Raw genomic sequence first — 27,527 nt, 5'->3', positions numbered from 1 at the left:
CACAAAAACTTTCTCTAACTTTCTCTAACTTTCACATGACATTTCAGAGTACTTAGGACTTGATGATCAATCTGTTATCAAAAAGTTTTCCGAGGCTTATGGCAAAAATTTGATGCACACTGGACTAAGGAAATGAGACCAAATTTTTGTTTATGGAATATCATCAGTTTATATCCAATTTCTTTAACTACATTAGGATCAACCTTATTGTTAGAATCAACATGTTGATTATTGCTCAGAAGTATGTTGACTTAGTTATAAAGCAGAGAAGTTATCTTAACCTCCTGTCTAAAAAATTATAGAACAGATTGACTCGCACTCTTTTGGACTAAAAATAAACTGAAATTGGTTTGTGTCACTAAGGTCTAGTCTGATATATATTCTTTCATATAAAAACAAAGTGATTGCAAAAAAATATCCTGTAGAAGCCTGCATATAAGGTCAATTGTTTCATAAAACATAAATTTCTTGAATTAACTTACCTATAATTTACTATATATAAATGTTTGTGTTCTGTCTAAACCTCTGGTGCGCTGTTCATTCACCTATAAGTTACTATATGTATGTTTGTGTTCTGTCTGAACCTCTAGCATGGTGTTTACTCACCTGTAAGTTACCATATTTATATCGATCAGCTGGTAGTAAGAAATAATGATTGCATCAGCAGCTGCAAAATATCAGAGTATTAACAGTGTCTTATTACGCAATGATGGTGTTCCTGTTAATGCTTTTGGTGTATGCATAGCTCATTGTCTTGGATGTTGTGCTCTATTTATAAATGAGTCTTTTTAAACTTAAATCATGCCCAAAACTTTTTAAACTTAAATCATGCCCAAAGTAACCAAAAATATTAAACATAAAAAACCATTCCCACTATCTAACAGTTTCAATATATCTTTCACAAACATTCCTGGTTTGTGAAATATCTTTCCATAAGTTAAACCTTACCTCTTGCTGAAATTCACCAGATTTGCTTGCTCTTTCAAAAGACTAATATAAACTCGGTTCTTTCAGATTTCAGTATTGATGGGCACTATTCTTCAACTCGCAAAGACTCCAATAGTCACATGATTAGGGGTATACTTATACATCAATTTACCTATTTGTTGAGAAATCAGGTTTAAATCCTCTGACCATTCTACTATGTCCTTTTGCTTAGCACTACTTCACTTAATCACCTTTGTCTTTGTTTGTTATCGTTCTCCTTCTTCTCAAGACTGCATTCTTTTAGATGTAATTTTTGATCAAATCGATCATGCACTTTCTTATGACTCCTATGCCAACATTATTGTTATCGGTGACTTTAATGCTCATTACATCGAATGGCTCGGCTCTAACACTACTAACCCTGCTGGCACTAAAACCCATAACTTTTGTATTTCTCAATCTTTTACTCACTCAACTTTGTAACTCGCTTTCCAGTCAACCCTAATTACTTACCTTTACTCCTTGATTTATATCCTGTCACTGATCAAGCTTGTGTTCATTGTAAACATAATTGGACTTGCTTTATCTGCCAAGCTTGAGCCTCTCTCCCATCTTTGTAAAGCTGCATCTCTTTATCTTTCTACAAATACTATCATGGTTGCTGCTCAAAGGAGCTATTATCTCTAGTTCCATAAACCAAAACTGCCTTGAACATCAAACCATTGATATTTAAGGTAGATATGGATCCATCACTGCTTTGAATTTCAAACTTGGTATTTAAGGCAGTATTTAAATTAAAATATAAATAACAATTTATATTTTAATTCAAGTTGTATTGACAACTTAAATTTAAATATAAAATGTTAAATTTCCATGCATTTCTGGGCATTTTCATGGAATTGTTACCCATGAAGTTTGAAATCTTATATTTTCTGAAACAATTGAGCTTACATGCGGGCTTCTACAGTATATTTTTGGCAATCACTTTGTTTCTAATTGAAAAAATATATTATCACACAATGTAAAACTGTTTAAATTTAAAGCAAAATAACAACAAATGTTTGTGTTGTGTTAATGCGATTTATGTATACATATATGTTTTGTATTACACTATATATATACTTTATGTATTTTGTTATTTTGTTATAGGCTAGTATTATTATAGCTCTTTTGAGCCAACATAATTAATTTGGTTATTCTTTACAATCAAAAGAGCTAATATTATTATGAAATAAAAGAAAGATGGAGCGATTCATGAAACCTGATAGACTTGGTATTAGGGTTTCTGCCAGCTGTTTAACAGTAACAGTAAAACAGCTGTTTTTTCGCCAAAAACTAAGAACAGCTGTTTTTTTGTAACTGTTTTTTACTGTGTTTTTTTTTAATTTTGATATGTTACCGCGATTACATTTTACTTTTCTAAAGTTAAAGTGATTTGAAAAAAAAAAATTTCCATACAAGTAACTACTTTTTTTAAAAAAAATCGCGGGGCTTTTCCCTTCGCTTTGAAGAAAGTGATTTTGTCACAATTTAAGTTAAAATAATAACTTATTATAACAAATAATTATTTAACAAAAAGTAAGCTATATTACGAATTAAGTTTAAATATCTTGCACTATTTAATACTTATTTAGATTTCAGCTATGTCTTCTGTTTGGGATTTTGCAATTAAATGCAAGAATGCAAAAACAAAAGATCTCGAAGGTCAATGCAAACGTTGCAACAAAGTTATCAAGTGTTCTGGTAATTCAACGACCACATTAAAGAGGCACTTGATTTCACATGGTATTACGTTTGATAAACCACCTGATACAGCTGAATCCAGTCAACAAGCTGTAACTGAAAAGAGAACAATGATGATCCCTGATATTTTTTCTAAAAAAATGACACTTAAGGAGATAGTAAGTGACTTGGCCACTGACAATATTTCAATACATGCCATCACAAACAGCAAATATATCCGTTTATCCATATCACGAGACGATTTTAAGTTGCCAAGAAACGAGAGCGACGTCATGAAATTAATTCACGATGATTATGATGATAAGAAACAAAAAATGATCGGCAATATCAAAGAATTGCTGCAGAAGAATGCAAAGTTTAGCTTCTCGGTTGACGAGTGGACAAGCATACGAGGACGGCGATACTTCGGAGTGAATCTTCACAATAATGTTAATAAGCTGACTTTTAAGACAGGACTTGTTCGCATATTAGGCTCATGCTCAGCTATGGATATGATAGAAATTATGAAAAAGCATTTTTTAAGTTTTGGTTTATCAATGAAAACCGATATTGTTGCTGCTACTTTGGATGGTGCCTCTGTAAACAAAAAATTTATTCGTCATGCTGAGATAGAGGGGCAATTTTGTCTAAATCACGGAATTCATCTTGCCGTTTGCGATACACTCTATAAGAAAAATAATCTAGTCGATGATTTGGAATACATTGATAGCGATGATGTATCAGAAACAGATGAATTTGACGAGAATGGTGACCTTCAATTCCTCGAGGAAAATTTTTATGATGTCGAAACTGATTACAAGGACCTTCTTAAGAAATCACGAGAACTTGTTAAATTTTTAAAAAAATCATCTGTCAAAAACCATGCGTTTCAAATTCACGTCAAAAATGAGTTAGGGCATGAGAAAGAACTTCATCTCGACGTTAAAACTAGATGGAACTCAATTCCAACAATGCTTGAGTCACTTATGCAAACAGAAAATTGTATTCGAGCAACATTATTTGACTTTAACTCACTTCATCTAATCGATTCCTTGGATTTTGGTGCGCTTAAAAATTTGCTCAGAGCTTTAGATCCTGTAAAACTTGCAGTGGAGAATTTAAGTCGAGAAGACGCAACATTAGAGACTGCTGATACAATCATCGAATTTATGTTAAAAAAGCTTTCAATGATGAACAACGAAATAAGTAAAACATTGTACGAGAACTTAAAACGCCGAATTGATGAGCGCTGGACAAGCGATATAATGAATCTCTTGTGAAGCTTGAACGATCCTTCCACGACACCGTCAAAAAACACATTGATTTTTGCTGGAAAACTTGCATCTCGCCTCTTTGGAATCAATAACGAGGAAAATGATGATGAAATGACAGTCACAGAGTCTAACGATGCCGAGCAATAAAGTTTATCGCTTCAAGATGAACTTAACATGCTTCTTCAAAAAGAAAAGTCATCAAAAATATTGGGGCAAGATAAATTCAAATGGTTAAAAAGTGAATTTGTCCTTTTCAAAAATACAGGCAAACGAACAGAGCATCTACAAATGCTTTACAATGCATTACTTTCAATTAAACCAACATCGACTGACGTTGAGTGTGTTTTTTCAGTATGCGCAAATTACTGTACAAAAATTCGATCACAATTATCGGACAAATCACTAAATGCACTTGTGTTTCTTAAATATTTTTATAACAAATCATGTAAGAAAAGTCATACAATATAGTATTTAAATAAAAAGTACATAAATTTACTATTTTCTTTGTATTTTTTTAAAAAACAGTAAAACAGCTGTTAACAGCTGTTTTTTGAAAAATTAGGAACAGCAAACAGCTGTTTTTTGAAAACTACTGTTTTTCAGAAACCCTACTTGGTATAGATCCGAACTCAACAGATGCAGAAAAAACATACAACCACTGGTTAAGAACATTTACAATTTTGTAAGTACAGGTGATGATAACTCCATTAAGCTTAATCTTTTAATAAAATATATTGAACCTAATGTCTATGAATTCATGTCAGAGTGTGATGATTTTGAACAAGCAACAAGTATTCTCGAGTCTATCTACTTAAAACCAAAGAATGAAATATTTGCCAGACACATTTTATCAACACGGAAGCAAAAACCGAGTGAATCAATAGATCAATTCCTAAATGAACTTAAAAATTTGTCTAAGGACTGTAAGTTCACTGTTGTAAGTGCTGAGCAATATAAATCTGAAATAATTCGCGATGCATTTATAAATGGCTTACTCTCCAATGTTATACGCCAACGCTTACTAGAAAACAAAACATTAGACCTTTCATCAGCCTTTGACCAAGCTAGATCTTTAAACATCACCCAACAAAATTCAAACTTATACTCACAACCAACTATACCTATCTCTGCCTCTATTCAGGAAATCAAATCATCTTTGCAAAATCAATCCATGACTAATAATCACTTAGCTGCTATAGTAAAATCAAAACAACTGTGCTGGTTTTGTGGAAATACCAGACATCCACGTACTAAATGTCCTGCTCGTGAAGCTATCTGTCACAAATGTAAAAAAGTTGGTCATTTTGAGAAACTTTGCAGATCATCTAGTGTTTCTGCTGCCGTTCCTAAAATTGACGATGATTACTTCTGTGCCACCATATCAGCTTCGGCAAACTCTCCCTTTAGAGTCTGTCATAACATCATTATTAATGATAAGTATAAAGCAGAAGCTTTAATTGATAGTGGGAGTACAAATAAAAGCTTCATTAATAATAAACTAGTGGCTCTACTCAATTTAGTTGTTATTTATGAACAGAGTGTAATTGGAATGGCATCAGCTTCTTTATCAGCAAAATCAGATGGATATTGCTATGTTTCAATAACTCTTCAAAACAAAATCTATAACAAAGTCAAGTTGCATGTGCTAGATAACTTATGTATAGATATTATTCTTGGCGAAGATTTTCAAAAGTTGCATGAAAGTATTACCATTAAATATGGTGGGAAAAGACCACCCATAACATTCGCAGCTTTAACAACAATGAAAACTGAACCTGTTGAATTGTTTGCTAATCTCACGAAAGATTGTTGACCGATTGCCACTAGATCTAGAAATTATTCTCAAAGAGATAAAGAATTTATTAAATCTGATATCCATCGCCTGGTCCAAGCAGGAATAATAGAGCCTAGTAATTCACCCTGGCGTGCCTAGGTCCTAGTAGTAAATGAAAAGACTAAACGTCGTATGGTTGTTGATTATTCTGAAACTATTAATAAGTATACTCAATTGGACGCATATCTTCTACCTAAGATTGAAACGATTGTAAGCATAACTTCCAAATACAAAACTTATAGTACTCACGATCTTCGCTCAGCATACTACCAAATACCTTTATCAAAAAAAGATCGACCAAGAAGTGTGTATTTTCAACTGAGACCTTAGATTTTTTAGGTTACCGTATATCTTATGGGTCCTTGAAACCAGATCCTCAGAGACTTGCTCCTCTCATTAAATTACCTCCACCTAATAATGCAAAGTCTTTACAGCGTATTATTGGAATGTTCTCATACTATGCAAAATGGATAAGAAAGTTTTCAGATAAAATTAGACCTTTGAACTCTGTTACCCAATTCCCACTCAATCAGCAGCAAATATCAGCTTTTGAAACATTAAAAAATGAGCTTGTTCAATCTTCTATGCAAACCATTGATGAGAATATACCTTTTACTGTAGAGACTGATGCTTCTGATTTTGCCATATCCGCCACGCTTAACCAAGATGGAAGGCCTGTTGCCTTCCATTCACGAACCCTTCAAGGGAGTGAACAATACTATTCATCAGTGGAGAAAGAAGCTCAAGCGATAGTCGAAGCCATAAATCATTGGCGCCATTTTCTTTTGGGTCGACATTTTATTCTTATCACTGACCAACGATCTGTGGCATTTATGTATGATTATAAATCAAGCAGTAAAATAAAGAATGATAAAATAATGCGTTGGAGAATAGCCTTGTCTCCATATTCTTATGATATCCACTATCGCCCTGGCCAATGTAATAGTGGTCCAGATACATTTACTCGTATTAGATGTGCAGCAATAAGTTCAGAATCATTATATGATTTGCATGCTGCACTTTGCCATCCTGGTGTTACTCACCTCCATCATTTTATTCGATCAAGAAACCTCCCTTATTCAGTTGAAGATGTAAAACAAATATATAAAGATTGTAGAATATGCAAAGAAATAAATCCTCAATTCCTTCATGGCTTGTCAACCCGGGACCTGTACTCATAAGAAGAAATGCGATGCAAAATAAATATGAGGATTCAGTGAATGAGGTTCAACTCATTGAAGCAAATCCTCATTATGCTCATGTGAGATTTCCTAATGGTCATGAGACAACAGTGTCTACTAAACAGCTGGCTCCCATTGGAACAACTCCTATAATACAGACATCCAACAACAATTTAGAAGTAACAACCATCGATAACTATCACCCAACCCCTAATGATAGTAATGAAACTCCTTTAATCTCCAAAAAGGGACTAGAAAACAAAGTGAATCCTAAAGAACAAATTAACACTATGCCTCATAGATCTTCGCAAATTTCTAAAGCACCAGAAAAACTTAACTTATAAATACCCCTGAACACTTTTAAGAGGAGGGTGAATGTTGTGTTAATGTGATTTATGTATACATTTATGTTTTGTATTACACTATATATATACTTTATGTAATTTGTTATTTTGTTATAGGCTAGTATTATTATAGCTCTTTTGAGCCAACATAATTAATTTGGTTATTCTTTACAGTTTGTATTTCATTTTTTTCACTTTTTTTTTTTAATAATTAACACATTACATGACATAAAGATCGGGATGGTTTTTTTTATAGCATTTCAAAATTAGTGTTAAAGTGTCAATTTTTTTATACTGAGAGCATACTGTGCAATATGTTTTGTAACTTGTTATGCTTTTCTCAATAAAATTTTTGGAATAACAACATTTTAATATGCCTAACATATTTTTAAATGCCCAAATTATAATGATCACTATTAAACAAACAAGAGGATTTATATATTGATTTGGTACAATAAGTGTATATGCATATATATATATATATATATATATATATATATATATATATATATATATATATATATATATATATATATATATATATATATATAAATTAGTAAAAACACTTATCTAATTTTTTTAAACCACAATTTTTTAAACATAAAAAAAAAACTCAAAAGAGCCGATGCTGTCAAAATATATTTGGTAACTAAAAGAAAAAAATATTAATTTTGAAGAAAATAAAATCAATCATGAAAAAAATCATTCTTTTCATGATTAATTTTACTAACTTTAATGTAGTTGATGCAACTTCCTGGTTAAATAACTAATTATAACAATTCCTAACTTCCTGTGAAATATTTTTTCTATAATTTAAGTTTTTTGATATTTAGACATTATTCCTGATGAATCTACTGATGGTGAAATAATTTGTTGAAGACAAAAATTATATAAGTGTTTTTACTAATTTGTTATTGATCTGTTCTTTAAGAACATTGAGCATTTTATTTGTAGAATACACTAACACACTAACAAACAAAAAAAAAAAAAATATATATATATATATATATATATATATATATATATATATATATATATATATATGTATATATATATTAATATATATATTATACAACTTACAATCACTTGATATAATGAACATATCTAATGCTTGATCTGAGTTGAAATCTCCATATGCAGCTATTAAACCATCTATTGAAAAGACTTCATCAATTGAAAAAGATATATCTATGCCATATATTCCAAATGCAACAAAAAGCATCCATGTTGTTACATGCATTTTTTAATTTGCATTCTAGAATTGATTTCAAGTATATTATTTATTCTATGTTTGATATATGAAAATAGCTATTTCAGTTTCTTAATTTACAATTTAAAATATTGTAGAAATTAAGATGCTTTTAAATATTTAACTAAACAATAGATGTCTTTTATTCATTTGAATAAAAGACATCTATTATTGTCTTTTATTCAAATGAATAAAATATCAGTTTTTCTTTACAGCTCATTTATCTATTTAATTCATACAAAAATAAGAATAAAAGTTGAATATCCAAAACTTTGAGCTTTTAATATTAACATTATTTTTATTTTACAAAATATTACATTCAATGACTGTTATAGAATATATATATATATATATATATATATATATATATATATATATATATATATATATATATATATATATATATATATATATATATATATATATATATATATATATATATATATATATATATTTATATAATATATATATTATATATATATACATATATATAATATATATATATATACATATATATAATATATATATATATATATATTATATATATATACATATACATATATATATATATATATATATATACATATATATATATATATAAATATATATATATATATATATATATATATATATATATATATATATATATATATATATTAAACTACAATACGGCAATAATTATGATGGTAATATATGGCAATAATTAATATGTTTACACACACAAACACTTGTATATATATATATATATATATATATATATATATATATATATACATATATATACATATATATATATATATATATATATATATATATATATATATATATATATATATATATATATATATATATATATATATATATATATATATATATATATATATATATATATATATATATATATGTATATATATGTAATATATAATATATATATGTAATATATAATATATATATATATATATATATATATATATATATATATATATATATATATATATATATATATATATATATATATATATATATATATATATATATATATATATTAGTTCAGTTTGTAGACTCAATGTTACTATATATCTTTCTATACCTACCTAGTGAAATTAGCATTTTTAAACAGTGGATATAAAATTTGTATAGTATAGTAATAGGCTTTCAGAATTCTTACAACTTTACAAATGAAACTTTGATAATAATAACCTTTTAGAATAATAAACTATAGTAATTGTAAGATATTTTTTAGGCATCGTAATTTTTCGACTTTTCTTAAATTTGACATATGTGCTTAGACTCATATTTTATTAGATATTGATGTAGGTTGAACTAATTATTTATACTACTAATTGTATTCACCACTATTATTTATGTATCATTTAATATCTATTGTAAATTCAGTCTAAATATATTAAAATTGTTTGGAAGTTTTTCAAAGATAACCCAATATTTAGAATTTAAATGCTATTTAATTTAATTTTAGATTATTCTGTTTTTGATTTTTTAAAAGTTTCAAATGTTTCGATAAACCTTCAGCCCCTCTTAGCTCCTTGGAGTTTTCTTTCAATTTAATGTTATTCGATACTGTTCTTAAGTAACCCCCCAAACAGTGGTAACTTGTAAAACTTGGTTGGCAAAAGAAACTATCACTCAGATGTCGATCAAAGTCCACTTGTAATTATGCGTAATTCGCTTAAGTTATAATTATGCAAAATATGCCGATTGGTTAAAAATGTTTATAAAACCTTTTGTTTATGGAAAGCCGCAAAAACTATTTTACTAATCTTTTTGTTATCAAGTCAACAATATAAATGAGTTAAAAAATGTTTTGTTAAATACATCAAATATTGTTTTGATAAATCTATTAAAATAGATATTTCAAACTTTTATTTATTTAAAAAAAAAAAAAAGTAAATAGTCTATGAAAAAATTTGATTTTTCTATGGACGATACGGAAATTTCCATGATGGAACTTTGTTTTAAAGCGGTCTTTGATAGAATTGGAAATGGAATGAAAATGAAAATGAAAATGGAAACTCTTTTTGTTATTATTATTCTTTACATGAAACATGCGTTTCTTGAATAGAATAGAATTTTTTAAAAGGAAACTAAAAAATGGTCATATATATTAATGGTTAGTTTAATAACCAAATAATAGTGACCTCTAGTAACCAAATGGTCTTATCCAGATATATAAGATAAAGATTTAATGTGTTGGTTCCCTATTTCCTGCCTAAGCAGTGGCGTAGCAAAGAATTTTGCGCCAAGGGCAATAATGAAAAAAATTGGCCTTTTTAACAATAACTTTTTTTTTTTGAAATGCAATGCATTTTAGTGAAGCTGCACCAAGCAGTGAACGCCTTAGGGATGAATAATAAGTTAAAAAGAGTTTAGCAGAGTGAGATAAAAGTACAAAAGGACAGATGTCCAGTGGAAAACAAAGAGCCTCAAACTAGAAGAATGCTAAAAAAATGATAAGTAAAATGTTGTAAAAATAAACAATAACAATAAGCAATAGTCGAGATACGTAAGAGTCATTTATTGTGGTTCTACTAAATTGTCGTTAGTGTCCAGCGTAAGTGTGATGTGTAGACAGTATCAGTGATGGAGCAGAATTATTTGTTTTATAAGTAGTTATCATGTGGTCTGTATTATTAGGGTGGTAAACATACATTATCAATATAAGTGTGCCATAAATGTCTCGAGTACCATATGGATTCGCGTCTTATGGTACAGTATGAACACAGGAAGGCCTCCAACTTTCGCCCGAGACTGGTATTCCAAAAGAAGTTCCACTCTAGGTCTACACCAGGGTATCTTTTTAAGGTATCTCATTGTGTTATCCCAAAAGGACTATTCTCAGAGTATCCCGTCAGGATAATTTTTTTCAATAATGAAAAAAATGCGCCTTTTTAACAATATATATACACTGTGTGACAAAAGTTATCGTACACTTTAAAAAAATTACTAACTCTTAATTTAGAATAAAAGAAATGCAAGGAACAAGTTAAAAACTGAATAAAAACTATTTGATTTATAATTATTTAAACAAAAATTGAAAAAACAGAACAGGAAAAAATTTTTATTTTAATATCTTGATGAAAAAGCAAGAAAAGTAACAAAAAGAAGGTGACAAAAGTTATCGTACGGTTTCAAAATAATACACTTTGATAAATATTATGGGAACTAAACTTATATTTTAGTATCGTGTATTTTGTCCTTTAGCTTTTACAACAGCAGCAAGACGTCTTGGCATCGATTCAACGAGTTTTTTTGTAATAGACGGATCGATTGATTCCCACGTCTTTACAATTTGGACTTTTACTTGTTCAATGGTGTTTACACCTGTTCTATCTATTCGTCTATCGATTTCATCCCATAAATGTTCTATTACATTCAAATCAGGGCTTTGAGGTGGATGATTTTGTATGTCCCAACCTTTTTTTTCCATAAATTCCATCACATCTTTGGCCTTATGCTTGGGATCGTTATCTTGAAGATAACGATCTATATCGATAAGATAAATACTAACTTTCTAACACCTGCTGCCGACATACATCCCCAAACCATTACTGATCCATTTCCGTGTTTAAATGTTCGGACCTTAGTTCCATTTTCTAAGCAATTTTTTGATGAACGCCATACACGAATTCTACCATCAGATCTTTTTACATTAAATTTAGACTCATCTGTCCATAAGACTTTATTCCAGAATGAGTCTGGCATATCAATGTACGTTTTAGCATAGTTTAATCGAAGCTTACAATTTTTATCACTAATACAAAGAACCTTTCTTGGAACGCGACTCACTATTCCTTGTCTTTTAAGACTTCGAATAACTGTTTTTGGACTAATTTTAACCCCCAAATCGTTTTCTATTTTGCTAGCTAAAGTTTTGGCACTTACAAAACGATTTTTCTTGATTGTGGAAGCTAAGCTTCGTTCAGCACGCTTATTCAGTTTTTTTGGACGACCACTTCGGGGCAAATCAGCTAATTTTCCTGTTTTTTTGAACTTGTTAATAATTGAAGAAACTGTGGATTTTTTAGAATCAACAATTTTTGCAATACAATTTAACGATTTTCCTTCATTCCAATGCTTAATTATTAGCTTACGAATTTCTACAGTGGTCTTAACCCGTTTCGAGCTCATTTTACTTTTTTTAACCAAAAAATTCATTTAAAACAATTAAAAATAATCTTAAAGTGTTTATAGTTTACTTTATTTTCAAAAATGTATGAAAAATGGTGGACATAACGGTTTGGAGTTAAATAAATATTAGTGTACGCCAAGTGTACGATAACTTTTGTCATCATCTTTAATGCACTTTTTTCAAATTTTGAGCCTAATTTTAATGTTATTTCAATATAAATTCCAAAAAATTCATAAATTAACAAAATAAATAATATTAAAAAAAAAATTATAAATAATTTTCATTAAATATAGCAGAAAAATTGTTTCTATATTGAATATTTTTTTTTTTCTTAGCGTACGATAACTTTTGTCACACAGTGTATATATATATATATATATATATATATATATATATATATATATATATATATATATATATATATATATATATTATATATATATATTTTTGCTACTTAGTTTTTTTTCGGCTTCTTTAAGCCTTCACGCCCGGGGCTATTTCCCCTTTAAACCCTTCTCTCTCTACGCTACTGATTTTGAGCTATTTTTAAAAAAATGGAAATAGTCAGTAAAAAGACATTGTACGCAAAACGAGAATCACTTAAAACTATACCCTAACCATGATCCTAATGACTATGTAGTAGGCTATGTAATGACTAGAGTAGATTTTAAAATACTTGTTTCAAGGTTTGATGCCTACTCTGACCATATATTATATTTTCTCAGAGTTGAGCATATTGAAAGCGCTTTATGTGAGTTCAATTCTAAATTTGATGCGTTGGTCTATTGATATGACCAAGGATCAAATCCAGATTTACATTCTCGGAGACCTTCAGTAGAATCAATATTTGGGGCCCGCATCATTTATAGGTAGCAAAATTGCATAATAAAAAAATGATTCTCGTTTTTAACATTTAATATTTTTAACAAACTCCTTAAAACGTCTGGTCCTAGGCTAGAAAAGCCCTGGGCTGGATTTACCTAGTCTGTCTATTGGTAAATCTGGCTCTAACCAGAGTTTTTAATAAGGCCGAAAATAGCAAGGCCCACGTTACAAGACCGAGTAGAAGGCTGCACTTTGCAAACAAATGTCAAGAACTTATTTTTCGTCTGTAAGCACAGTCTAAAAATTATCAACTGGCTCTCAAAATTTTTGTTTCAAGAGCCACCCTTCAAAACATGTAAACAAAATTGGTTTTAAGAATATCTTTTTTATCAGTATTTTTTAAATAAAAAACACCTTTTATTTTTAAATGTCTAATATTAGATCTTTATTTAAAAAATCGAAAAGTAAATAAATTATGACCTTAAAAATAAACTTATCAAATTAAACAGGGTATAACAATATTTAAAAGAAAATGTATTTAAAGGTAATTAAAAGGTATTTAATGATACAACAATTCAAAATAAACAAAAAATTGCTATAACACTATTTAAATAGTATGATAAACTAATAAAAAACAACAACAACAACAAAAAAACACAACAAAAGCAACCTTTAGGATGTGTGTGTTCACATTGCCTAATTAATGGATCATACGGTTTTTACATAATATACCGTTCATCGTACAACTATGTTACGAGGGCTATTGTCATGTTGTAGAGGATGATTAAAGATCCAAAAGGTGTCATATATGTTTTTGAAGACGTTAATAATAATAGAATAACGTTTATAATAATGTAAAAGGGAGTAAATACAAAATTACCTTTTCACATATATAACTTTAGAAAAACCATATACGCCAATCAAAATTGCAAATGTGACACTTGCCTTATATACCTCTATAAAAAAATGTAAAATATCTTTACAACATTAAACAGTATATTTTAAGTCCAAAGCTTAATAAGAAAACAAGTTTAAAGTTTAAAAATTATTAGATGAAAGCTTAAAAAATAAATAAAAAGTAAAAAAACTCTAAACAACAACATAATTAACATTAACTCTAATCAACTAAATAACATTAACTCTAATTAACTAAATAACCTTAACTCTAGACAACTAAATACAATTAACTCTAATCAACTAAATAACCTTAACTCTAGACAACTAAATAACATTAACTCTAATCAACTAAATATCCTTGTCTCTAGACAACTAAATAAAATCTCTTTAATCAACTAAATAACCTTAACTCTAGTCAACTAAATAAACTTAACTCTAATCAACTAAATAAACTTAACTCTAGACAACTAAACAACCTCAACTCTAAGCAACTAAATAACATTAACTCTAATCAACTAAATAACATTAACTCTAATCAACTAAATATTCTTGTCTCTAGACAACTAAATAAAATCTCTTTAATTAACTAAATAAACTTAACTCTAATCAATTAAATAACCTTAACTCTAGTCAACTAAATAAACTTAACTCTAACTCTAATCAACTAAATAACCTTAACTCTAGACAACTAAACAACCTTAACTCTAGGCAACTAAATAACTTTAACTCTAATCATCTAAATAACATTAACTCTAATCAGCTAAATAAACTTAAGTCAAGACAACTAAATAACTTTAACCAACTAAATAATATTAATTCTAAACATTAAAACTAATAAGATTCACTCTAAAAAAGAAATAAAATTAACTCTAAACAACTAAATTAATACCTAAGTAAACTTGCAAAATAGTAACACTCTAAATTGCTAAATTCTAAAAAAAAAATTAAATTATTATGAAAATAAATTATTGACATAAAACTATAAAGTTATTGAGCACTTTGAACAAAACCATTCAGCACTTTCATGCAGCAACACATATTCTGGTATATTTTCACATGCACGATGAAACCAGCATTCACATTTTTCACACTGTACCATATGCCTAAATTTAATATTGCTTTGCGTACAAATATTGTTAATTAAAACTATATTTGTACGCACAGCAATATTAAATTTAGGCATATAATTTAGACTAGATAAAAATATAATTATAAGAAATGACTGAAACAATAAGTCCTACAATACCATTATAGATAATTCACTTACCTATCTTTTACAAATTTATCTGAAGCTGTCCAAACTTGTCTGCAAATGCAATATAGATTAAATACAAATTTCTTTTCTTTGCAAAACATTGTTTTTTTTAAAGTTTTAGGAAATTCATTTAGGTGGTTACCCGAAATACTTTGAAGTAAATGCTTTCGCATATCAACATCTTCAAATCCAATATAACATGGATTCAAACCAGTAAAAGCAATGTGCTTCACAAATGCCAGCGCAAACAAACCACAATCTACACCATTTGCCTGTTGCTGTACAGGTAAAACTCGTACAGTTAAAATGTCCTTGGTACACTGCATTATTGCACAAATTTGCCTGATGACATGATTTTTGACTTTACCATGAAACATGCTGTCCAACAGGCACACCTCACCATCAGAACAACCAAAAGTGCTAATTGTTAGCCAATGTGCATCACCATCATGCAACACCTGTACAAAAGATTCTTTGACGACATGAAATGATAAGTTTTGACCCAAAACTGGATCCTGTAAACCACTAACACCACTAATCATACTTTGGACAGAATGGATCACAGTGTCTGATAACATCTGATTGGTTTTAATATCATTCAAATCATCAGCAGAAAGATTAGTCTTATAAATTACATTTGCTTCAAAAAAGTCTTCATCATTATCAGAAAGAAAAATTACCTGTTCCTCTATTGATCTATCATTTTTAATGCATTTTTCAACAATTTCTAATTTAACAGTGTCGGCTGAGTAAAATTCTTCAGTAATAAATATTTTTGAAGCAGCTATAGCCTCGTCTTTTCTAGATCCAACGCGTTTAAATGGAAGTTTTATTGGTTTCCGAATAGGTATTTGGATGTGTTCTTTTAATGAATTACTCAATTTATCATTTAACCGACGAACAGGAATACCAGATTCTCTTACTCTTTCTTTGTTTAACTTTTCAATAAGTGAAGAAAGAGTTTTGTGTAGTAGCATGATTTCATCTGAGTTTTCATCAAACTCAAATGATAAATTTTTCACTGTATTTAACATCTCCCTTACATCTACACCAGAATAAATGGGTTGGGTATACTTACATGACTGTTTCTGATCGACAATAACAGTCTGATCTTGTTTTAGAGGCAACAATGCCTTGAATGAGTTAAAAGTTGTTTTCTCATGCTCTATTTCATAATTTTCGGCGTCTAAATTCAAGTATGGAGAATTCCTATAAAGAACAGATAACGCATTCCAAGACCATGCAGGATACTTCCGGAATACAACAAAAAAGTGTTTGCATAAGTAAGCTGTTGATAGCCAATCAACGCAGGTACATTTTGGCATACTAATCTCATCACCAAATGATATAAAATATTGAACTGAAGTATCAAAGGTACTAGATAGTGAAAAAATACCAGGTTTGATCATAACAACTTTGTTTAAATCCATGCAATCAGCAGTGGACTTTCGCTTTAAACAATGCTTAACAAAACTGTGCGGGCGATTGTAAAGATATTTTGGTACCCAACAAGCATATCTTCTGTATCGGGCATCCATTTTGAAGTTGAAATCAGTGTAACTAAAATTTGCGGATACAATAAAACCAACACTTAAGACATTATTCTATACAAAATTAAATACATAATTTCTTTATTTAAAGTGAAGTTAAAATTTTAGTACAGAAAAAGTATACTATCATAGAGAAATATTATTTGCCTTGTCTTCAATATGTAACAAATGTTTGGAAAAAAAACACAAACCTTTCTAGTTTATCAGTGAAAAATTCCTCTGTCAATAAAGTCAACATTCCAGTCAATGATGAACTATTGTATCTTTTTAAATAGGAATATTTAAAAGATGCATTTTGCCTCTCGACACCATTGTTTGTGTTACAACTGATAAGTAGACGATTTTGTCTGTAGCAGCAGATCCACCTCTACATTAAAACAGCATTTTTATTTTACAAACTCAAACCATGTAAAGGTTTTAAATACATCTATTATCAAATAAAAGTATAGAGAGTTGACTCATGGTTAATAATAAATACCTTCTTTATTGGCAACCAATAAGTTTCAATATAATGTTTTAATTTAGAAAAACTTTCAAGTCTCCAGAATTCTGAAAACTCTAACACTTGTGTGGCTTTTACCTCCTCTTCACAAGTTTTTGACCAAGCAAGACCTCGCAATATACTCAAAATTTCATCTTTTCTGCTGTAGCAACCGTTTGCTGTCTTTTTAAGCCAACGATCCCACGCTTGTTCTCTATGAAAATCGCATATAAAAACTTCACACCCTATTAAAAAACAAAAAAAAAAAGTTATAATCAGCATGACATTCATTTCAGCAACAATTTGTGTTTAAGATTGGTTAATATAAAAGAACAAACCAATAAAAACAGTTTCCACAGCTCGTATTTCCTCATTACAATAATCAGTCATACAATATAAGGGTTTCAGATCAATATTCCAATCTTTTATTACATTCAGTGCTTTTTTAATTGATTCAAAGGTTTCATTTTCTGAAACAAATGTTGCTACAATTTGGAAATCAACATTAGTTTTTACAACTAAAAAAAACAAGGGCAACGAATACCGAGTGGTTTTGTATGTCGCATCTAAAAAGATCATTTCATTTCCATACTTATTGAGCAGTTTCTTTTGCCAGCCTGCTTGGTAAACAAAAAGGAACTCGTCTTGACATTCACTCACTTTTGGTTCATAATAGATGTTAAGAGAATCATCTCTATTTTTCCACTCTTTTATTTTGCCTTCTAAGCATTCCTGATCAATGTTTGAGAATCTAAAAAAAAACTAATGCGTTAATTGAAAAAATATTAAAACTAACTTAAAATGTAACTGGGATTCTGTCCTTGATTCTTTTTGCGAAGGCCCTTATGTAAAATTTTTTTGCCTTCCTGCTGACAGATGTGCTTCTTAAGTTATCTCATGGATACAAGATAGCATGGAAACGTTTATTTCATCTCAATGATTTCTAGTCAAATCTCACGCTTCTATATGGTTTTCTTCTTATCTGCTTACCATTGCTAGAAACTATTACAAAAAAAATTTGTGTAGCACCATAACCCATCATTATTAGGTTTCCAAATCTCATATCTCAGAAATTAGGTCATTGAGACTTCCAGAAAATCTTCATTAGTGTTGAGTACTCTTATGAGATGTTTCATTGGTGTTTGCATAATGCTGGCCCGCTACTCTGTAGTTTTAGCACTTTGGCATGACACAACAAATGTTTTAAATTGCGTTGAAACGGTTTTCTAGTTCTATTGTTAAGATTTTCTTAAAAATAAAAAATTATTACATAACTGAAGAGTCATATAATTCATAACTGAAGAATCACATCATTATAACAACATTAGATAAAACAATTTTGTCTAATGTTGTTATAATTATATATATATATATATATTTAAATGTACATATATATATATCTACATATATATATATCTATATATCTATATATATATATATATATATATATATATATATATATATATATGTATATATATATATATATATATATTGAGGTTCCAATCTTGTTTAGAGGATAATAACTTAACACAGCTGATAACATTTCCAGCCTACCGTCATTCAAGTCTCGTTTAACAATCATCAACACTTGACTTGATTGTTAGTGATGATCCAGATAGATTCATAAAAGCCTCAGAAAATGACCCACTTGGGTTTACAAAAACAGATCAATCACACTGTATTATTACTGGTATATTAGCTGTTCATTTCAAAGAAACAGCACCAAAACTCTCACATCCACACCTTATCTGGAGTCGAGCTGAATATGATGCAATCTCTATCAAAATAGCTTCAAACAACTGGCATATCATGTTTGAAGGTCATACAGTTAATGATAATTTTAACTTGTTAATATCTACAAAAAATCCATTGCAGAACACATACCATCAACTTTAGTTGATGGTATGTGGTATGTGTTATGTTTCCATGTGTTCAGAAGATTAAGTATGTTTCCATGTATGTCCATAAAACAAATATTTTTAAACATAAACTTATATGTTCTCAAAACAACTAAAAAATCTGGCCAGTTTTTCGCAACTAAATATTATTTCTGTGGTCAGTAATTCAGATAGATCGCTCCTACTTCCTGACCAAGCCTGACCTAGGGTTTCTCGTAGATGTTATTTATACAGACTTGCCAAAGCATTTGACAAAGTCCCACACAGGCATTTGTTACACAAATTGCGAGCGTATGGCATTAGTAACACTGCTAAAATGGATTAAGAAATGGGTAACTGGTTGGCTACAGAGTGTATTATTAGACGGATTAATATTTGAGTGGGTCACAGTAATTAGCGGTGTGCTACAGGGCTTGGTTCTTGGTCCACTTCTTTTCATCTTATTCATTAATGATTTCCCAGACAACATTGTACACCATATAAAACTTTATGCTGATGATGGTAAAATTATTGGAGTCATCAAATGACTGAAAGATGCCACCTTTCTTCAAGCTGACATAGATAAAATGGTTGAATGGTCACACAACTGGGTAATGCCTTTTAACATTGATAAATGCAGAGTTATGCATGTGGGATGCATTAACAAGTCAACAAACTCATACACAATAAAACAGTCAGATAGAAGCTGTTGTACATTAAAAGAAAGGATAGTCAAATGAGACCTTGGGATTATTTTTTCCAATGACTTAAAGGTCAAAACTCAAGTTGAAACAGCAGCCTCAATTGCAAATCAAATGCTTAATTGTCTCAAAAAAACTTTTTGTATCTGCAGACTAGTTTTATGGAAAACACTGTACTTTGCATACATTCGCCCACATCTAGAATTTGCAGTACAGGTTTGGTCTCATCACCTAAAAAAAGATATAGCAATGATAGAGAAAATCTAAAGGTGTGTAACGAAAACAATATCTGAGATAAAACATCTACCATATGAAAAAAGATTACAAATGCTGAAACTAACATCACTTGAGGATCGCAGGAAAAGAGGTGACCTAATCCAACAGTTCAAATTTACTCACCAGATTAATGAAGTCAACTTTCATTTTCCTCAAACCCTAATAAATTCAACAACAAATTATAATCTCTGTGGACACTTTTATTTGCCTCAACTAATCAAAGTTTGCATTAAACAAGAAAACTTTTTTACAAATAGAGTAACATAACACTGGATAACCTGACCTGACCTAACTTGAACAAATAATACAATTTAATACAAAATATGAGTAAATTATAAAGACTAATACAAACAAGTATATAAACAACATTGGTATATTTGTACACAATATATTTATTTGCAACATGAAGGTGGTAGAAATGCGAAGAAATCTTTGTAAGTTCAGAATTAAAAAAATTGAAAGAAGATGAAGAATTATATGGAACAACAAAAATAAATACTTTCTTGAAATATATGAAAAAGAAAGTGTAAGACAGAAATCATTGGGTCATCTATTTAAAAATATGGTAAATATTGGGCAACTTTTAATAAAATTTTTGTTATTTTTGTATGGTATTGACTGAAAAGATTTAAAAACATATTTTAACTTGATATCACAGAAAACTTTTTGGAATTCAAAAAAACTAAAAGTTGAAAGAGCAGATATATCTGGATAATTCCTTGAGAGAATAAAGATTCCTTGATGACTAAAAAAAATGAGGTGGAATGATTAAGTGGATAAAGGTTTAGAGGAAAATTTAATATTGTAGAAAACATAATTAAACTTTTTTTATTAAATTTTTCTTTGAAAATAAGATTATAATTGAGGAGTGGAATTGCAATACCAAATAATTTACTTTAAAAAAAAAAAGACTTAGCAATTTTTTTTATAGTATTAACATTCCTACATCTTAACGAATTATTTAAAAGCAACTATTTCAATAACATTTTACCTGCCTTAAATTATTCTGTCCGTGCAAAACCAGATTAAAAAAAAATTATTGTCGATGCAAAATAAGGTAAAGTTTTTATCTAATCAACTTTTTGTTTTAAAAACGTTATATAAAAATGATGGACATTATTTACGGAAAAAATCATTTAAAAAAAATTTACTAACATCACAAAAGCCATATTTAAACAGTTACGATTTATCAATCCTATAAAAGTATCAAACATTAAAAATACTTATTTTCTAAGGTAGAGGGGCGTTTTGCACAATTATATTGATTATTAAAATCGTCACTAGTCAAGTTGACTTTATAAAGCTTTTTTGAAAACCAGTTAGAAATAAATTTCCAATGAAAATCAGATATAAAAATATTTGGCATGCAAAACCAGATAGAAAGTTTTTTTTTTAAATGCAATAAAAATAAGATCAAAAGAGCACAATTTTTAAATTTTTGTCTTAAACATTCTTTCAACGATATCTATTGTTTAGCTTTTAATTTTTAAATTTTTAGCTATTCGATTTACTGGAAAATTTATGAAAAGTTTATTATTTGGTTTTGCAAGTCCACTCCTCAATTGATGTTATATTTTTACCTTAGCTTTTTACATTCCATAACTATATGAGCACGGATAATATCATTTCTTGGGTAAAATCTACGGTTGTTAGGAGTTGGAAGATTTTTTTCTCCAAACATCTCATTAACAGTTAGTTTTAAAATTCTTTTCATCTCACGAACATTCGAAATACCTTGTTTAACAAACTCAGAAATTTTACTTGACAACCGATGGTCTATTTTTTGAGACAGAAGTTCAATCTAAACAATTTTTTTACTGATATAGTGTTCTACTACCATAGTAATGTAAACTTTTAAAGTAAACAGTTATAGAAAAAAACTACTTGTTAAAGCAAATGCAATTATCAAAATACCTATAATTTTTATAAAAGCTATGTGTTATTTTACCTTTCCAAGAGGATGATTTTTATGACATATTAAGTTGTCTATCTCAACCTTAATTTTTTTAGAATATGTCATAACATTTTGTTGTGACAAAGCACTGTGAATACTTTTAGACACTTGCCTCTTGCAATAATTACTTGGGTTAAAAACCTAGAAAAAAATTTAAAGTAAAAAATTAGTTTAAAGAGATTTTGAAAAACTTCAACGCTGACAAAACTTATTACCTTTAAGTTAGTAAAGTATACAACCTCTTTCATATTAACCTTTGCAGGGCATTCAAATTTTTTACTATCCTGAATGATGAAGTATTCAGATTTGTACCAATGGTCTAACTTCTTGAAATAAAAAATAATTTTTGTTTTGTTTACATTAACATTCAAGTTACAAAAACAAGTAATTTACGTAGAAAGAAACAACTATATTTACTATTTCCATATTATTGTTAACATTTTTGAACCTTATGTTCTTTTTGAATTCTAAAGTAACATCTGTTATTAACAGACATTTGACTGAGACCTGTGCCATCCAATGCCTTGAGTCAAGCAAATCCGAGTCAATTTAACTGTCCAGACAAAATGTTTTTATGATTCAATGCTTTTCCAAACATTTGCTAGAAGGCTGTCAGACAACGAAGATCAATGAGGATGCAGTAAAATATTTTAAAAGGAAAAATAAAAACCAGGAAGCAAAATTAAAAAAAAAAGAATTTACAAAAAACTTTGCTTTGTATTTTTGATCTTTAATTTTTTGTTAAGTCTCACCATCATTAACAGTAATATGCAGGTTTGGGGTGCTGGAAGAAAAATGAATGACTCCAGCTCCAAGTTTATTCAAACTAATAGCTGACTCTGGATTTAAGTTTTTTGAAATGTATGGCTCCAGCTCTGATTGCCAACTTTTTTCTATAACTCCGACTCCTTTAAATATTTTTTTATGTATTAAAAAAATTCATTATATGTAAATACCATTATCAGTTGTATTGATTTATTTATAAATTATCAAATAGACATAGGCTGTTCCAGAATTTTACAACAATAATTGATAAATAGAATTAGAAACTGTATAAATAAAAATTTAAGCTAAAAAGAGCAGAGGAGCAGGTCTTCTTTTAATGGCTCGGGCTCCTATTGACACTTCTGGCTCCAGCTCCCCACCCCTGGCAATATGCCTATAGTGCAATATGAAAAAACAAAAACAAAGTAAGCTTCCTATTGCGGCTGATATTCACTAAATTTTTAATTCTAAATGATTTTTGAGGTTGAATATGTAACTTGTCAAATCACATTGGCATTGTAGCTAAAGTCAAGTTCCAAGTCTTATTTTAGTTTGTCAAGATAAGTAAAAAAAAAAGAGAGTGATTTATATATTTAGCTGTCAATTTTTAACTCAAATTGGACAGATTTTAAGTCTTAAGACCACAGCTCTGTTTACAATAAACTGTTATTAACAGACACATGCTGCATGATGACTTTGACTAAAAGTCATTCTGCAGCACACAACATAGAATAATTAAACCTTTAGCTTTCTGTTGTGTTTTAAAAACAAATAAGAAGCACATAGCTATTACTCTCCTAGGATTGCCAAACAACTTGACATTTTAATAAAATAATATATAACACATAATAATCTTGAATAATAAACATAACATAGGTATATAAAATATTTTGTTTAAGATGTACAGCAAATATTTTTAATGAAAAATATAATATTAAATGAAGAAATTAACACAACACTAATTCAAGAAATATAATAGTAATTAAACTAACTATATTACTAACATACTAAAATACTGATAAGGAATGGAATTAATGACTGAAGAAATAAAATATTAAAGTATATAAATATATTATTAGGCAGAGTAGTATAATGTCAAATACAGTACTGGGAGTATTTGAAATACTATTTTTAGTACTTTATTTGTATGTGTATTTTGAATACTTTTGTTGGAAGTATTTAGCGTTTTTACTTAAAATACTTTTGATTAGTATTTTGTACTCATTGCAAATACCTGTAATTCAAATACTTCTTTAAACATCAACAACGCACATGCATATTAAACTAATTGTTCGTCAAAGTTTCACTCTACCACTATTTATTCTGATTTATTTTTTGTTTTATGCTTATTACTGTCTACCTTGGTTTCATTAGGGTAATTATTAAATTATTACACATTTTTCAAATAAATTTTGAAAATGGCCATAGTTGTAAGTTTTGGTAAAGTATCTAGTAAAAAATAATGCATAATTAGAACATATTAATACTGCTAGATTGTCAAGATTGCTACCTGACTTTCTTTTGCTTTTACATATTTCTGCTTTTTACTAGAATTTCGATCAAAGCCATGGTGACAGTCAAATCTTTTTATTGACAGAACAATATAAGGAGTTTTATAAAAGTCTGAAGAAATTTCCCACAATACTTTGTGCTTATCAGCATGCATATCTAAAAAAATATTTAACTTATAAAATCTGTTTTGAATGTTATGTATCTATATTTATTGTAATAGAAATAAGGAATAAATCATTATTTCTATCAACATTATTTAAATAAAAGGAAAACTAGCCATGTGTGTACAATGTATAAAACAGTTAAGTTGAACAGAAATGATGATTAGAAGACTTCAAAATCAAACCAAATATAATGATACAAATACCTGTATTACCAAAGTTCTTTGGGGTTGAAAAGGCAGCATACCGAACAGAATTATATATCTCATAATTTTGAAGACATAGATCAGCTTCTTCCACTGAATCACAAATGTAAATGCACATGTTATCTAAAATTTTAAATGTTGATCGAGTTTTAGAGTTTAAATCTTTTTATTCAATCAAAATTTCAGTATAACTACGACAAATTGGCTCAAAACACAAATAAACAAAAACCTTGTAAACCTAATATGCTGTTTTGTTCATTATCTAAAACAAGACACTGTGAAGCTTCCTCAATAGAATTGCAAATGTATGTTGTATTTTTTTCTGAAACTAACAATTGTGTTTTATTAACTTAAAAACATGCATTTTTACCAAATACATTAATATTTTTACATAATTCAAATTGATATAAATCACAAAAAATAAATCAAATAACCTTGCACATTTATAAAATCTTCTGATTCATCAATCGACGTGTCAGTTATGTCATCATAATCTGATAAATCTGAACTAAAATAATAAGTTATTTATATAATTTATATATATATATATATATATATATATATATATATAATATATATATATATATATATATATATATATATATATATATATATATATATATATATATATATATATATAGGCTTATTATTATTATTATTATTATTATTACTATTATTATTAATACTATGTATTAGAACTTTCATTTTTTTAATGATAAGCCTATATATATAGGCTTATTATTGATAAGCTTATATATATATATATATATATATATATATATATATATATATATATATATATATATATATATATATATATATATATATATATATATATATATATATATATATATATATATATATATATATATATAGGCTTATCATTAAAAAAAATGAAACTTCTAATACATAGTATTAATAATAATAATAATAATAATAATAATAATAATAATAATAATAATAATAGTAATAATAATAATATTATGTTTCAAAACTTTCATTAAAATTTTTTTTTTTACAAAACTATAATTTTATTATATTATTATTGTAATATTTAGTAAACAATTTGATTATACTATTTAGCCTATTTGGTATTTTTTTTTAACTATTGATGTTTTGTTAAATTAAACTACCTTTTCATTGCCACATCCATTCTTAATCGTTTCGATTTTTGTGTTTCTTTAAGAGCCTCTTCAATTCGCGCAATTAGAATTTTATAACTGGCATAATTATACCTTAAGCGAATTACGCATAATTACAAGTGGACTTTGATCGACATTTGAGTGATAGTTTCTTTCGCCAACCGTAAAACTTTTCGCATTTAAAAAAAAAGAATACTAATACCGTAAAATCGCCAAAGTTCGGTCACCGTGTGACTTCGGTAATTTAAGAAAAAATGTAAAAAAAAGCATGCTAAACTCAAATTTTACAAACTTTTTTTTCTCAAATAATATTTGTAATTAGTTCGTAAATATTAATCTATAAAAAAATAATAATGTTTATATGTAACCTGCTGGAATAATTCTTTAGCAAAACAACAATTTAAAAAAATGCTTACTATAAAAATCTGAAATAAGCAAATTATTAAAATAAATAACCAAATTTAATCTTAGTGATATTAAGAATCACCAAATTAATTATATTTACAAAATAAATTATTTATTTTTGAAAATTAACTACTTTTTTTATAAAAATTAGTGAAATTTTGAAATACTCTAACTTCGGTCACTCACAGATAAACAACAAAGGACACAATTAGCAGTAATATTGTGAAATGTTAATGTGTTGCAAATGTAAAATTTACCGGTAACTTTACCTGTAAATTTACCAGTAAGTTTTGACATTTTTAAAATGGATATACCCCATGATATTTTATTTGAATTAAAAAATTCGTTCATAATTTCAAAATAAACTGATGGTTCTTTGAGTTCTAAAAAATGTCAAGTTCGTGATATTTTGTTTGGAGATAAAATCAGGGCCGGTTCAAGGGTATATGGCGCCTGTGGCCATTTTTCATATGGCGCCACCCCGCCCCCTTGTATAAAAAAAATAAATCGTAATATGGACATTCGTGGTGAACTTTCAATATTTATTTACAATTTAACCTTTCTTGCTTTTATAAAAGAAAATTATTTAATCATATCTTCTTAGTCCAATTCTTTTGCAATTGCTTGTTCTATTGATAACATTGCCAGACCATCCATTCTATCCTGCGTCATTGTTGAGCGAATATACGTTTTTATTAACTTCATCTTGGAAAAGCTTCTCTCTGCTGTTGTAACAGATACAGGTAGAGTTAAAAGTATTCTGAGAGAGACAAATAAGTTTCCCAAAGCTGCATTCAAATTTTTTGACCAAATAAAGTCTAAAATATTTCTTGGAGAGTAGT

General features: G+C 28.3%; 3 protein-coding genes across 5 annotated transcripts in view; all 3 read right to left on the bottom strand.

Annotated features, from left to right (window-relative positions):
• Positions 1-8,578, bottom strand: part of LOC136072084 (T-cell immunomodulatory protein-like) — a 50,806-nt gene extending 42,228 nt beyond the window's left edge. For both annotated transcript variants that reach the window (XM_065820295.1, XM_065820296.1), the window contains exon 1: positions 8,363-8,578. In XM_065820295.1, coding sequence (XP_065676367.1) covers positions 8,363-8,522 — 160 coding nt within the window. In that variant the 5' untranslated portion in view covers positions 8,523-8,578. The remainder of the gene's footprint in view (positions 1-8,362) is intronic.
• A 6,801-nt stretch (positions 8,579-15,379) lies between these two features.
• On the bottom strand, positions 15,380-22,702 carry LOC136091665 (uncharacterized). The gene is made up of 7 exons (XM_065819373.1): positions 22,489-22,702; positions 22,121-22,341; positions 18,025-18,437; positions 17,684-17,931; positions 17,397-17,572; positions 15,668-17,215; positions 15,380-15,503 (listed from the first exon to the last, which is right to left on the bottom strand). The coding sequence occupies exons 1-7, from the start codon at positions 22,558-22,560 to the stop codon at positions 15,380-15,382; spliced, it is 2,802 nt and encodes a 933-aa protein (XP_065675445.1). The 5' UTR covers positions 22,561-22,702.
• Positions 22,703-24,617: 1,915 nt separating this feature from the next.
• Positions 24,618-26,408, bottom strand: LOC136092325 (uncharacterized). Of its 2 annotated transcripts, none has more exons than XM_065820293.1 (5): positions 26,272-26,408; positions 25,573-25,646; positions 25,368-25,466; positions 25,139-25,261; positions 24,618-24,927 (listed from the first exon to the last, which is right to left on the bottom strand). In XM_065820293.1, exons 1-5 carry the CDS (start codon positions 26,289-26,291, stop codon positions 24,749-24,751), a joined length of 495 nt encoding a protein of 164 aa, XP_065676365.1. In that variant the 5' UTR covers positions 26,292-26,408; the 3' UTR covers positions 24,618-24,748. The 2 variants fall into 2 exon arrangements, with proteins under 2 accessions (XP_065676365.1, XP_065676366.1); XM_065820294.1 differs by having other exon boundaries at positions 25,377-25,466.
• Between the last annotated feature and the right edge of the window lie 1,119 nt (positions 26,409-27,527).

Source organism: Hydra vulgaris, chromosome 15 (assembly GCF_038396675.1).
Source record: "Hydra vulgaris chromosome 15, alternate assembly HydraT2T_AEP".
Classification (NCBI taxonomy): Eukaryota; Metazoa; Cnidaria; class Hydrozoa; order Anthoathecata; family Hydridae; genus Hydra; species Hydra vulgaris.
The sequence above is the reverse complement of the archived record's forward strand: the minus strand, read 5'-3'. Positions and strand labels throughout refer to the sequence as shown.